Below are 14978 nucleotides of genomic sequence, written 5' to 3' on the forward strand. Positions count from 1 at the left end.
GGGAAAATTGACACCTTAACAATATTGAGTCTACCAGTCCAACCATATGATAAATCTTCAAATGTTTAAGTCATTTTAATTATTCTTAACAATATCTTACAATTTTCCAAGTTTAGATCCTGTACATCTTTATTTATCAAGTTTATTTTGTTATTTTTAATGCTGAAATGTCCTTTTAAAAAGTATATTTTCCAATTGTTAGTTGCTACTTTATAGAAATACACTCTCTGGGTTTCGTTTTATTTCTTTATTGCACATTTCTTATTTCATTAATTTTGCCCTTATCTTTATTTTCCTCTTCCTTGCATTATAAAATTGGTACATTAAATTTGTATTCTATGATCTTGCTAAACTTATTTATCTGTTCTGCTAGAATGGGTTATTTTGTTGTAAATTGATTTTTTTAGGATTTTCAATGTAGTTGATCATATAATTTACTAATGTGGACATTTTCACTTTCTCCTTTGTAATCAGTATACATTTTATGTTATTATCATTATTAATTTATTCTTCTGGCCAGAACATCCATAATGTTACACTGTTTTGGAACATGGACATTCTCAATTTGTTGCTAATCTTAAGGAACAATGTTTTGTCCTTCATTTTAAGTACAATTTTAAAGCTACTTTACTATATAGAAGTAGTAATTCAATGGTATGCTTTCATTTCCCTCTACAGTGAAGAAACTAATGATACCATGCAAAGGAACAATGTAAGTGGTAATGTAAAACAGGGGCTTGAATGTATGTCTCGATTTTACACAATATTCTTTTCATTACTTCATTTCCAAACTGAATTACACAGAGTTCTAATTGTACAAGATAAGCTTTTATACTGGTTAGCTTCTAACTGACACTGTCATGGTGTTTCTCTCTGGCAGTCTGAATGAGATTTCAAAGAGAAAAATAGCAGCTCTGTTCAGAGACATGAAAAAAAAAATTCTGAGGTGAAGAAGAAGTTATGGAAGACAATGAAAGAAGTTCAACAAAAGCATGACAGTGTAAGTAATTTAAATTAAAAAAAAAAACTATATATGATTCTAGTGAAAGCTATGAATCTATCCACTCCTATATGTACAAAAGAATCAGACACAAAAGGCTTTTCTGGCTATATAAGCTTAAGTTGTATATTAAACTATTTGTTAATTCTAGAATCCATTTAAATGATTTATGTAAAATGGTCCATGTAAACTGGGACATGTGCATTTTTAACCTGTTTTATTTTTATTTATTCAAAAAATAATTTCCATCAAGTGAGATATCCAAAGTATGTTGCTTTTCCCTGAAATATAAAGTTAGAAAACTAACATAGAAAAAATACATTTATGATGGTCCTGAAAATCTTCACATTTGTCTCTGGGAAGTGTCTCTATGTTTTCCATTTGACTTTGATAAGTCACACATGAAAATTCACACAAAAAATATGGAAGTCTATATTCTGAATACCTATTAAAGTATGAATTTTTGCTGAATCTTTTCCTCTCTTTGAGAGTATTTCATTGCTGGCCACCCATGTTAGTCTTTCACAATTCAATTATGCCATCCTTTTAAAAATTGTTCTATTTATAGTTAAAACCCTTTACCAAAAAGACGATACATGGATCCTCCTTGTATGTTTCAAGAGGTTAATAAAATGCAATATGCAAGGCCTTCCCTTTTGGTGTGGTGGTTAAGATGCCATGCTCTCATTGCAGGGGGCCCAAGTTTGATCCTTGGTCGGGGAACTAGATTCTGCATGCTGCACCTAAGAGACTGTATGCCACAACCAAGATCCCCTGAACTGCAACTAAGTCCTAGCACAGCCGATAAAGAAATATTAAAACATAATATGCAGAACTATAATGCTAGTTTAAAGTATTATGTGTTCAAAAGAAAAATTTGCATTACATCATCCATAATTCAGGTATTCAATGTTAATAAACATGAATATCCTCTTCTATAAACAATATTTTGAGAAAAAAATCATAATTCTTTTGTTTAGAACTTCACTCTTTCAAGTTACTTTTCAGGTTTCAGCTTTATGTTGCTCTATGAGCATATTTCTATAGCTTCTGTAACTAACACTCTTCAAGATAGACAAAATAACAGGCAGCATCAGTAGTACTGAGGCAGGAGCTAGATGGGTCCCATGCTGAATAGTTTCTCCCTTGTGGACAGATAGTACCAGAAACTCCATAAAAGCAGGATGATTGAAGAGGGAGATAAAAGACCACATATTCCTCGTTCTCAAAGTGAAGGACACCTCCTTGACTACATATGCACAGGAAGTCTCCTTGGAAGTCAAAAGAGGAGGGATATACCTCATAATAAGTGATGCTGCTAACTATAGATCTCTTTGCTAGAATCTATCTTGGCACATACACATGGGAGAACCCGGAGATAAACCACATACAGGCTCAGAACCAGGCCAAGCAAGATGACTGGTTAAAGGAAACTCAGAATAAATGCCCCATAAATGTGATTCAAACTAGTAGGAGGGCATGACTCTCGCTGAGCCTGCCCATGTGTCTATCCACATGTATGGTTCTATTTTTCTTCCTAATGGTTTCACTACTTTCCGTCTCTATGTAGAAATTCCTTTCTACACAGTTCACAGGCCAGGACCTTGCCACTATCTGTGGTGGCCCAGTGGTTAGGATTCAGCACTCTCCCTGGAACTGCCTGACCTCAATCTCTGGCCAGGAACCAAAATCCTGATTCAAGCTGCCATGGGCCAAGGCCACCTGAGATCAGTATTAATAGTAACAGAAACTTTCTTCTTATAAGAGATTACTATTTACTAAAGCATTCCATTTCTATCATAACTCATTTTGTCAGCAAAATAATCCTTTGAAGTAGGTATAGTACCCAAGTTTATTTTACAAAGGAGTAATCTGAGGCGTCGGAGAAGGCAATGGCACCCCACTCCAGTACTCTTGCCTGGAAAATCCCATGGATGGAGGAGCCTGGTAGGCTGCCGTCCATGGGGTCTCGAAGAGTCAGACACGACTGAGCGACTTCACTTTCACTTTTCACTTTCACGCATTGGATAAGGAAATGGCAACCCACTCCAGTGTTCTTTGTCCGGAGAATCCCAGGGACTGGGGAGCCTGGTGGGCTGCCGTCTATGGGATCGCACAGAGTCGGACACGACTGAAGTGAGTTAGCAGTAGCAGCAATCTGAGGCATACTGAAATGTGTTACTTGTCATGGTCTTAACCATTGTAAGAACTCTTGTAGGGCTTCACCCTATGCCTACAAGTCCCATGCTTGCCCAGGTTCAAGGCCAAAGAAAGAGGCCAGAGTCAGTTAGAGAGACATCAATGGTTTACCCGGGAGCTTACCCACCTGAGGTCAGGTCCTGGAGTGATGCCCCATCCTGTGCTGCCCCATGCCAGCAGAAAGCCAGCAGGACATGGCAGCAGTCTTCACGCCAGGGGAAAGGGGATATTACCAGTTATTAGGGAATTGATGTCAGGTGGGCTCATCAGTTTCCAGGGAAACCAGCAGAGAGGCACACCCCTTACCACCCTTTGATAAGAACAATCACCAGCTGGGGCCTGGGGCAAGTATATAGGAAGGTCAGTCACATGCTTAAGATTTAGGTGAAGCAGACACTAGTCTGGCAAGGGGATGTACAGACAGCAAGAGAACAACCATCTTGAGTGACCAGACCACATAGCTCTTAATCACTGTAAAATTTACACACATATATATTAAACACCAACAGGGCTTCCCAGGTGGTGCTAGTGGTAAAGAACCTGCCCGCCAATGCAGGAGATGTTAGAGAAGTGAATTTGAGCCTAGGGTCAGGAAGATCCCCTGAAGGATGCCATGGCAATCCACTCCAGTATTCTTGCCTAGAGAATCCCATGGAGAGAGGAGCCTGGAGGGCTACAGTCCATAGGGTCGCACAGAGTCTGACACGACTAAAGCAGCTTAGTGTGCACGTTAAACACCAACAAATAAAAAAATAATAATAATAGAAAAAATAATACTCCCTACTCTCCAAGGTTAAGGACAAGATTCTACAACCTCAACTGTCCACACACAGAATCCAGAGAAGAAAGTAAATGTCACAGTATTTGAGAAATTTTTAAAATAATCTAAATAATGGTAAACACAGTTATTCATCAAAATAAATAGTAAAGGCTGCCGATGCTGCTAAGTCGCTTCAGTCGTGTCCGACTCTGTGCAACCCCATAGACGGCAGCCCACCAGGCTCCCCTGTCCCTGGGATTCTCCAGGCAAGAGTACTGGAGTGGGTTGCCATTTCCTTCTCCAATGCATGAAAGTGAAAAGTGAAAGTGAAGTCACTCAGTTGAGTCCGACTCTTAGCGACCCCATGGACTGCAGCCTACCAGGCTCCTCCGCCCATGGGATTTTCCAGGCAAGAGTACTGGAGTGAGTTGCCATTGCCTTCTCTGAATAGTAAAGGCAGGTATAATCATATCTGTAAAACTATAAAATACCAGGCTCTGATCTTAAGTTAGCATTTTATCATCCTTAAGAGCACCAAAGAACACTCTTGAAAATTCAGGTCTAAGATTGGATTTTGTAACACTCACACACATTCTCAAGAGCATAGCCTAGCCCTCCCTGAACATGAATAATTATACCTGTATTGCCTTCATGTTGACACTCTTTAGATACTCTGAATAAAGCATCAAATGTTTTTCAGTTCTGAGGTCAAGATATTGGTCAGCATTTCACCTGACCTTTTAAAGAGAATATTCCAGACCAATTTTATTATCTTCTATGATAAAGGGACAGTCCTCAAAGTGGGGGCAGAGATTTTCATTAATTACATCTGAGTTAGACTTCTATTTTCAGCCTATATTCCAATTAGCAGTTAAGTACAAAGGTTTATGGGTTAAGAATCCTTGCAGAAGTGCATCCAGGTGCCTTTAGAGTCTGTCTAGAAGAGGAGGTGGGGAAGGGGAGGGGTGGGGGCAAGATAGAAATGATGGGCCTCTAGACTATCCTGAAAGGTTTAAATACAGGAGCTGTGCTTTCTCTCTTTTATTTATTTATTTAAGCTTTGAAGTGTGTTTGAAGAAAGAGTATCTTTACCTCAACATTCAAAACAACAAAAATTTCAAAGCATACACTTACCCGTATGTTCTCAATGACTGGAACATCAGATTCTAAGGGATCTTAGCACTAATGCCCTTAATTGGAGCAATTTGACAGGGATTAAGGGCCAATATGACTTAATATTTTTATTAATAGTCTAGATGAAGGAACTCAGATTATAGTCTCATATTTCTAATTAATTTAGGTATGGTCACCAACCAAAGTGAAAAGCAAACTGATAAATTACATGAAGAATCATTCAGAAATATGATGAAGTTTATCAGCATTAGGATTTGGGGCCAAGAACAAACACATCATATTGAAATAGAGAAGGGATATACAGGCAATGACAGTATTAAAAAAAACAATCATCTATCTGATAAGAAGGTAGTACTAGGTTAATAGTAGTTGGCTATATTAATAGCAGTAATGTAAGAAGCTACTTTATTTGACATTGGACAGGCTCTAACTAGAGTATTCCTTTTGATAGTCTCACTTGAAAAGTTTATTGAAAAGGTAAATAAGGACTAGTGAAGAACACAAAATACTAAAGTATTCCTATGAGAAAAAGTTGAAGTATTTACCTTGAAAAAGAGATGACTATATGGACAAATTACTGTGCTCAAAGGCTATTAATAATTATAATAAATTGTTCTGCCTTAAAGAGGACTGCCAGGTATGAGGGATATATATAAATATGGTCAGATAATTTAATTTACTATAAGTAAGCCATTTTGATAATGAGAAAAATTTTAAATACTAGAATATCCAAGTGGGAGAGGTTGTAAGACTTTTATCCCTAAATAGCTTTTGCAGTAAAAAAAAAAAAAAAATGTATTCCCTGCCCTGGTTCACCTAGGCTATTTCACTGGTTTATCTTCACTTCACAAATACCCATCCAGGGATACTGGAAATGCCAAGGTTTCACCCTTGTAAAGCTATCTTCTGAAGTTCATGGATCTTTGTCATACTTTCCGTATGAAGTATGTTTCTTCCTGGTTCCACCTATCCTCTCAGCTCAGAATTAATACTACCCTACTAGTTCATACAGGTAAAGCACAAAAATCTTTGTTAGAAGAAAACATTTGGCCAAAGTACTTTGCAGTTCAGATGTACTACTAGGACAGTACTACTATTGCTGCTGCTATTGCTTAGTCACTTCAGTCTCATCTGACTCTTTGCGACCCTGCAGACTGTAGCCTGCCAGGCTCCTCTGTCAATGGGATTCTCTACGCAAGAGTACTGGAATGGGTTGCCATGCCCTCTTCCTAGAGATCTTCCTGACCAAGGGATCAAACCCAGGTCTCCTGCATTGCAGGCAATTTTTGTTCATAAATATATATTCTGAGGTTTCTCTTATATGTATATCTGGCTTGCTTGAAGGTTTTCCCAAGATCTTAAGGGCTAGATCCTGTGTTTTAACACCTCTAGATTTTTGTCTTTGTTTATTCCATAAATGTCCATCTGGCCTAGCATGCACCTTGATTTTTCTTGGCCCCTTTCCCTACAAGGTCCTCTACTGTCTCCATTTCTATAGACTCCTCCATGTAACCTGACTATGACAATCAGACCTGTCAGATACTACGGACGTCCGCCCATAGCTCCTCAGCACATGCAGTTCCATCTCATAGCCATACTAACAGTTAAGGCCAGAGGCATCAAATCAAACTCTACTCATGCTTACAAATTGCACTCACCACTTCTACCAACTCATCTTACCCAGACCCTGCCTGAGAGTCACTTTTTTTGGCCACAAGAGCTTGATTGGCACAGTAGGAGGCTCTGGTAATGCCTCTCAGGAGAGGTGGCCTTTAACCAAGTATGAATAGGTAAATAAATTGGATTTTATTCCCCAAAGGTAAGATAATTCTGAGATGTGTTCCACAGAACTCTGCTAGAGCTCTCCAGGTTCAGTCACCAGTTGCCTGCAGTGACTCATAATTACAGCTTATTGCTTCTCTGTCTCATTTTTTTCCAAAATAGACTAATGATAACACAAATACTTACCTCTGCCTCCAGGTGAACCAATCCCAAAATAATCTCTCTCCATATCTTTACTTGTGCTGTTTGTTATTGTCGTTGCTGTTTTTAATAGTATTAATAAAAAAAAAAAAGAGAGAGAGAGAGAGAGAGAGACTTCCCTGGTGGGCCAGTGGCTAAGACTCAGCACTCCAAATGCAGGGGGCCCAGGTTCGCTCCCTGGTTAGGGAACTAGAACTTTACATGCCCCAGTTAAGAGTTCACATGCCTCAACTAGGAGTTCACATGCCACAACTAAGACCCAGGACAGCCAAATAAAAATTAAACATGCATGTGCGCGCACACACACATAGAGAAAACCTCTAATTAACATTTTAAGGAAGAACAAATACTGCTGATTTCCATATATTCAGTGTGCTCACAACAAATGACTCACTATCACATTTGGGAAGATGGTATATATTCTCCCAAACAGACAACACTCAAACATTTGTTGTTCCTGGCAGCTCCAAGTGAGATTTCTTACAGAACACTGACTCTATGTTCTAGCATGAGAGGATGCAGACACAGAAATTCCCTGTTTTAAATACACTTTCCTATACATTTCAATATAGTGATTAGAAAGATCCTCTCCTTCTATTCAAGGAAAGAAAGAAATTATGTATTGTTCTTTGGCTTCTGATCATGCTATGTGACACTTTAGCAAACCCTGTACACAATGAATTCTATCATTTCTGCACATGTGGCAGTTAAATGTGCTCATTTGCATAAGTTATAACCATATACATAAGTAAAAGCATTGTTCGTGACAGTAGATCTGACTTTGGGGATACATATGAATTTCTAAAGTTCTAATGGATTTCAGCATTGACATTATGGCACAGAAATAAAACACTTCTTGCGATCATTCCAGGGATCCCAGATGGTGAACAATGCTACAATATTTCAATGGAAGGTAAAGCAGACTTACCCGAATCATCATGACTGAACATCTGATATCATGAATTGTATCATAGATCTTCTTTGAGATGTCCACAAATTGACTATCATCAAACACATCCAAAGAGTTTTTACTTAAGGCTTCCAAGGCAACATTGACTTGTGTTACAAATTCAGGAATTGCTGTTAAAATGAATAAGAAAGAGAAAATTGTCCTATTTGTATTTTCAGATTACTGAGAAAAGGAGAATCATATTGTTAAACACATATTTGATTAATAAACTTTCAATTATTTCTTTAAATGTATGAAGACAAAACATTTTGGCAGTATAATCTTGAAACTCTGAAATGTAAAGAGAATCAAAGCTAAGAAAGACATCTTAATGAAAATATTTTTAAAAGTTATATTTCTCCTTTATAGCATTTATCTTACTAAGTCTGGAACCATATTATCATTTTTTGTCCTATCCATTGTAAGCATAAAGAAATTACAAAAAAGAATTGGTGTGAATAACAGTTGGAATCGTAGAAAGATACTTTAAAAAAATTGAATTGCAAAATAGAAGAAAATTACATAAACCTACTAATTCTATCTCATAGAAATAATAAAAATACTTTAAACTTTCTTTTGATAAAATATTTCCCCCTCATCAAAACGATTAATGAAAAGAAATTGGTGACCTTATACATAAAACATTTCTATCTAAAATAAGAACATTGAATGAATGTAGAGATATATCAATCAGTAAGGCCAATCCATAGAATGTTCTTTTTTAATTAGGGTTTCAAACTGTGTTAGTCCTCTGTCACGTCTGACTCTTTGTGACCCCATGGACCGTAGCCCATGAGGCGCCTCTGCCATGGAATGCTCCAGGCAAGAATACTGAAGTGGGTTGACATTTCCTTCTCCAGGGAATCTTTCTGACCCAGGAACTGAACCCAGGTCTCCTGTGCAGGCAGATTCTTTACTGTCTTAGCTATCAGGGAAGCCAAGATTTCAAAAAGCATGCAAGCTAAGTCACTTCAGTTGAATCTGATGCTGCAAACCTATGGACTATATCCCACCAGGCTTCTCTGTCCATTGGATTCTCCAGGCAAGAATACTGGAGTGAGTTGCCATTTCCTCCTCCAGCGGATCTTCCTGACCCAAGAATGGAACCCATGTCTCTTAGATCAACAGGCAGGTTCTTTACAACTAGCGCCATCAAATAGTCTCAATTAAACACATTTCTACATCTTTGCTCCCAGCATCAGGGTCTTTTCACATGAGTCAGCTCTTCGCATCAAGTGGACAAAGTAATGGAGTTTCAGCTTCAACATCAGCCCTTCCAATGAACACCCAGGACTGATCTCCTTTAGGGTGGATTGATTGGATCTCTTTGCAGTCCAAGGGACTCTCAAGAGTCTTCTCCAACACCACAGTTCAAAAGCATCAATTCTCTGGCACTCAGCTTTCTTTATAGTCCAACTCTCACATCCATACATGACTACTGGAAAAAAACCATAGACTCGGCTACATGGACCTTTGGTGGCAAAGTAATGTCTCTGCTTTTGAATATGCTGTCTAGGTTGGTCATAACTTTCCTTCCAAGAACTAAGTATCTTTAATTTCATGGCTGCAATCACCATCTGCAGTGATTTTGGAGCCCCTCCAAAATAAGGTCAGCCACTGTTTCCACTGTTTCCCCATCTATTTCCCATGAAGTGATGGGACCGGATGCCATGATCTTAGTTTTCTGAATGTTGAGCTTTAAGCCAACTTTTTCACTCTCCTCTTTCACTTTCATCAAGAGGCTCTTTAGTTCTTCTTCACTTTCTGCCATAAGGGTGGTGTCATCTGCATATCTGAGGTTACTGATATTTCTCCCGGCAATCTTGATTCCAGCTTGCGCTTCTTCCAACCCAGCATTTCTCATGATGTACTCTGCATATAAGTTAAATAAGCAGGGTAACAATATACCACCTTGATGTACTCCTTTTCCTATTTGGAACCAGTCTGTTGTTCCATATTCAGTTCTAACTGTTGCTTCCTGACCTGCATACAGGTTTCTCAAGACATAGGTCAGGTGGTCTGGTATTCCCATCTCTTTCAGAATTGTCCACAGTTTATTGTGATCCACACAGTCAGAGGCTTTGGCATAGTCAATAAAGCAGAAACAGATGTTTTTCTGGAACTCTCAATTTTTTGATGACCCAGCAGATGTTGGCGATTTGATCTCTGGCTAATACTTAGTTGAATGACAAAGAATGTTTCACAGAGTAATTATGGTAATATAATACAGAACTGAGTTTTGAACTCTGTCAGAATGCATAATTTAAACTCTAATTACTAGACCATATCATATGGAGGAAGTTTCTGCTCCATGTGAAGTGGCAGGATAAAGGAAGACTAATTTTTAGAGTCATAATTCTAAACCTGGAAGATATAATTGCTTTATCCAATACAAAAATATTAATAAATATTATTTTTATTTTTTCCTACTTTCAAATCCCTATCTTCATGTATGGCATACCATCTCTTGCAATCCTACCTGCAATGTTCTTGATATGGGGGAATGTTGGTAATATACATGGGTAGTCATATTTTGGGGCTTCCCCAATGGCTCAGTGGTAAAGAATCTGCCTGCAACACAGGAGAAGCAGATTCAATACTTCAGTTGGGAAGATCCCCCGTAAATGGCAACCCATTCCGGTATTCCTGCCTGAAAAATCCCATGGGCAGATGAGCCTGGAGGCTACAGTCCAGTGGGTTGCAAAGAGTTGGACACAACTGAGCATGAGCACAAGGCATATTTTATTTAGTACCTTCTTGCCTCCACCTACTAAAATGTATCATCTGTAGCCTAATTCTTAGTTACTATACCCACCAGGGTATCCATTCTGCTTTTCTTCTCTGTCCATTCTCTAGGTGTGAAAAGTGAAACAGAAAGCCTTTCAATCATACCCAACTATTTGCAGCACCATGGACTATACAGTCCATGGAATTCTCCAGGCCAGAACACTGCAGTGGGTAGCTGTTTCCTTCTCCCAGCCATCTTCCCAACCCAGGGATTGAATACAGGTCTCCTGCATTGCAAGTGGATTCTTTACCAGCTGAGCCACCAGGGAGGCCAATCCAATAAAAAGAAGCTCCTAGTTGGGAATTCCTTAGCAGTCTAGTGGTTAGGACTCTCCTATTTCACTGCTGAGGGTCTGGGATCAATCCTTGGTCAGGTTCAGCAAGCCATGCAGTTATGCAGCATGGCCAAAAACAAACAAAAAAAGGGAGAGGGTGGGGGGACACCTGGATGCATATGGCAAAATATAGCTATTAAACATTACATTCATTAAAATTAGTTTTTTTTAATTTTATTTTATTTTTAAACTTTACATAATTGTATTAGTTTTGCCAAATATCAAAATGAATCCACCACAGGTATACATGTGTTCCCCATCCTGAACTCTCCTCCCTCCCCATACCATCCCTCTGGGTCGTCCCAGTGCACTAGCCCCAAGCATCCAGTATCGTGCATCGAACCTGGATTGGCAACTTGTTTCTTACATGATATTTTACATGTTTCAATGCCATTCTCCCAAATCTGCCCACCCTCTATCTCTCCTACAGAGTCCATAAGATTGTTCTATACATCAGTGTCTCTTTTGCTGTCTCGTACACAGGGTTATTGTTACCATCTTTCTAAATTCCATATATATGCGTTAGTATACTGTATTTATGTTTTTCCTTCTGGCTTACTTCACTCTGTATAATAGGCTCCAGTTTCATCCACCTCATTAGAACTGATTCAAATGTATTCTTTTTAATGGCTGAGTAATACTCCATTGTGTATATGTACCACTGCTTTCTTATCCATTCATCTGCTGATGGGCATCTAGGTTGTTTCCATGTCCTGGCTATTATAAACAGTGCTGCGATGAACACTGGGGTACACGTGTCTCTTTCCCTTCTGGTTTCCTCAGTGTGTATGCCCAGCAGTGGGATTGCTGGATCATAAAGCAGTTCTATTTCCAGTTTTTTAAGGAATCTCCACACTGTTCTCCATAGTAGCTGTACTAGTTTGCATTCCCACCAACAGTGTAAGAGGGTTCCCTTTTCTCCACACCCTCTCCAGCATTTATTGCTTGTAGACTTTTGGATCGCAGCCATTCTGACTGGTGTGAAATGGTACCTCATAGTGGTTTTGATTTGCATTTCTCTGATAATGAGTGATATTGAGCATCTTTTCATGTGTTTGTTAGCCATCTGTATGTCTTCTTTGGAGAAATGTCTATTTAGATCTTTGGCCCATTTTTTGATTGGGTCATTTATTTTTCTGGAGTTGAGCTGTAGGAGTTGCTTGTATATTTTTGAGATTAGTTGTTTGTCCGTTGTTTCATTTGCTATTATTTTCTCCCATTCTATAGGCTGTCTTTTCACCTTGCTAATAGTTTCCTTTGATGTGCAGAAGCTTTTAAGGTTAATTAGGTCCCATTTGTTTATTTTTGCTTTTATTTCCAATATTCTGGGAGGTGGGTCATAGAGGATCCTGCTGTGATGTATGTCAGAGAGTGTTTTGCCTATGTTCTCCTCTAGGAGTTTTATAGTTTCTGGTCTTACGTTTAGATCTTTAATCCATTTTGAGTTTATTTTTGTGTATGGTGTTAGAAAGTGGTCTAGTTTCATTCTTTTACAAGTGGTTGACCAGATTTCCTAGCACCACTTGTTAAAGAGATTGTCTTTAATCCATTGTATATTCTTGCCTCCTTTGTCAAAGATAAGGTGTCCGTATGTGCGTGGATTTATCTCTGGGCTTTCTATTTTGTTCCATTGATCTATATTTCTGTCTTTGTGCCAGTACCATACTGTCTTGATAACTGTGGCTTTGTAGTAGAGCCTGAAGTCAGGCAGGTTGATTCCTCCAGTTCCATTCTTCTTTCTCAAGATTGCTTTGGCTATTCGAGGTTTTTTGTATTTCCATAGAAATTGTGAAATTATTTGTTCTAGCTCTGTGAAGAATACTGTTGGTAGCTTGATAGGGATTGCATTAAATCTATAAATTGCTTTGGGTAGTATACTCATTTTCACTATATTGATTCTTCCAATCCATGAACATGGTATATTTCTCCATCTATTAGTGTCCTCTTTGATTTCTTTCACCAGTGTTTTATAGTTTTCTATATATAGGTCTTTAGTTTCTTTAGGTAGATATATTCCTAAGTATTTTATTCTTTCCGTTGCAATGGTGAATGGAATTGTTTCCTTAATTTCTCTTTCTGTTTTCTCATTATTAGTGTATAGGAATACAAGGGATTTCTGTGTGTTGATTTTATATCCTGAAACTTTACTATAGTCATTGATTATTTCTAGTAATTTCTGGTGGAGTCTTTATGGTTTTCTATGTAGAGGATTCATCCCAAAACAATGAATTTCACCTTTTTCTCAAGCGCACATAGAACCTTCTCCAGGATAGATCACATCCTGGGCCATAAAGCTAGCCTTGGTAAATTCAAAAAAATAGAAATCATTCCAAGCATCTTTTCTGACCACAATGCAGTAAGATTAGATCTCAATTACAGGAGAAAAACTATTAAAAATTCCAACATATGGAGGCTGAACAACACACTGCTGAATAACCAACAAATCACAGAAGAAATCAAAAAGGAAATCAAAATTTGCATAGAAACTAATGAAAATGAAAACACAACAACCCAAAACCTGTGGGACACTGTAAAAGCAGTCCTAAGGGGAAAGTTCATAGCAATACAGGCACACCTCAAGAAACAAGAAAAAAGTCAAATAAATAACCTAACTCTACACCTAAAGCAACTAGAAAAGGAAGAAATGAAGAACCCCAGGGTTAGTAGAAGGAAAGAAATCTTAAAAGTTAGAGAAGAAATAAATGCAAAAGAAACAAAAGAGACCATAGCAAAAATCAACAAACCAAAAGCTGATTCTTTGAAAGGATAAATAAAATTGACAAACCATTAGCCAGACTCATCAAGAAACAAAGGGAGAAAAATCAAATCAATAAAATTAGAAACGAAAATGGAGAGATCACAGCAGACAACACAGAAATACAAAGGATCATAAGAGACTACTATCAACAATTATATGCCAATAAAATGGACAACGTGGAAGAAATGGACAAATTCTTAGAAAAGTAGAACTTTCCAAAACTGGACCAGGAAGAAATAGAAAATCTTAACAGACCCATCACAAGCACGGAAATTGAAACTGTAATCAAAAATCTTCCAGAAAACAAAAGCCCAGGTCCAGACGGCTTCACAGCTGAATTCTACCAAAAATTTAGAGAAGAGCTAACACCTATCCTGCTCAAACTCTTCCAGAACATTGCAGAGGAAGGTAAACTTCCAAACTCATTCTATGAGGCCACCATCACCCTAATACCAAAACCTGACAAAGATCCCACAAAAAAAGAAAACTACAGGCCAATATCACTGATGAACATAGATGCAAAAATCCTTAACAAAATTCTAGTAATCAGAATCCAACAACACATTAAACAGATCATACACCATGACCAAGTGGGCTTTATCCCAGGGATGCAAGGATTCTTCAATATCCGCAAATCAATCAATGTAACACACCACATTAACAAATTGAAAAATAAAAACCATATGATTATCTCAATAGACACAGAGAAAGCCTTTGACAAAATTCAACACCCATTTATGATAAAAACTCTCCAGAAAGCAGGAATAGAAGGAACATACCTCAACATAATAAAAACTATATATGACAAACCCACAGCAAACATTATCCTCAATGGTGAAAAATTGAAAGCATTTCCTCTAAAGTCAGGAACAAGACAAGGGTGCCCACTTTCACCCTATTCAACATAGTTTTGGAAGTTTTGGCCACAGCAATCAGAGCAGAAAAAGAAATAAAAGGAATCCAAATTGGAAAAGAAGAAGTAAAACTCTCACTATTTGTAAAATTAGTTTTAAACTATTTCCTCAATCACATATACCACAGCTCAGGTGCTCAATAGGCATAATCAGTTGAGT

The 14978-nt window shown here is 38.0% G+C and overlaps 1 protein-coding gene across 8 annotated transcripts in view; it reads right to left on the reverse strand.

Moving 5' to 3' along the window:
- CTNNA3 (catenin alpha 3) overlaps positions 1 to 14978 on the reverse strand; it is a 1976430-nt gene that overhangs the window by 375118 nt on the left and 1586334 nt on the right. For all 8 annotated transcript variants that reach the window (XM_070781776.1, XM_070781778.1, XM_070781775.1 and 5 more), the window contains one exon: positions 8005 to 8156. In XM_070781776.1, coding sequence (XP_070637877.1) covers positions 8005 to 8156 — 152 coding nt within the window. The remainder of the gene's footprint in view (positions 1 to 8004; positions 8157 to 14978) is intronic.

Source organism: Bos indicus, chromosome 28 (genome assembly GCF_029378745.1).
Source record: "Bos indicus isolate NIAB-ARS_2022 breed Sahiwal x Tharparkar chromosome 28, NIAB-ARS_B.indTharparkar_mat_pri_1.0, whole genome shotgun sequence".
In the NCBI taxonomy this organism is placed as follows: domain Eukaryota; kingdom Metazoa; phylum Chordata; class Mammalia; order Artiodactyla; family Bovidae; genus Bos; species Bos indicus.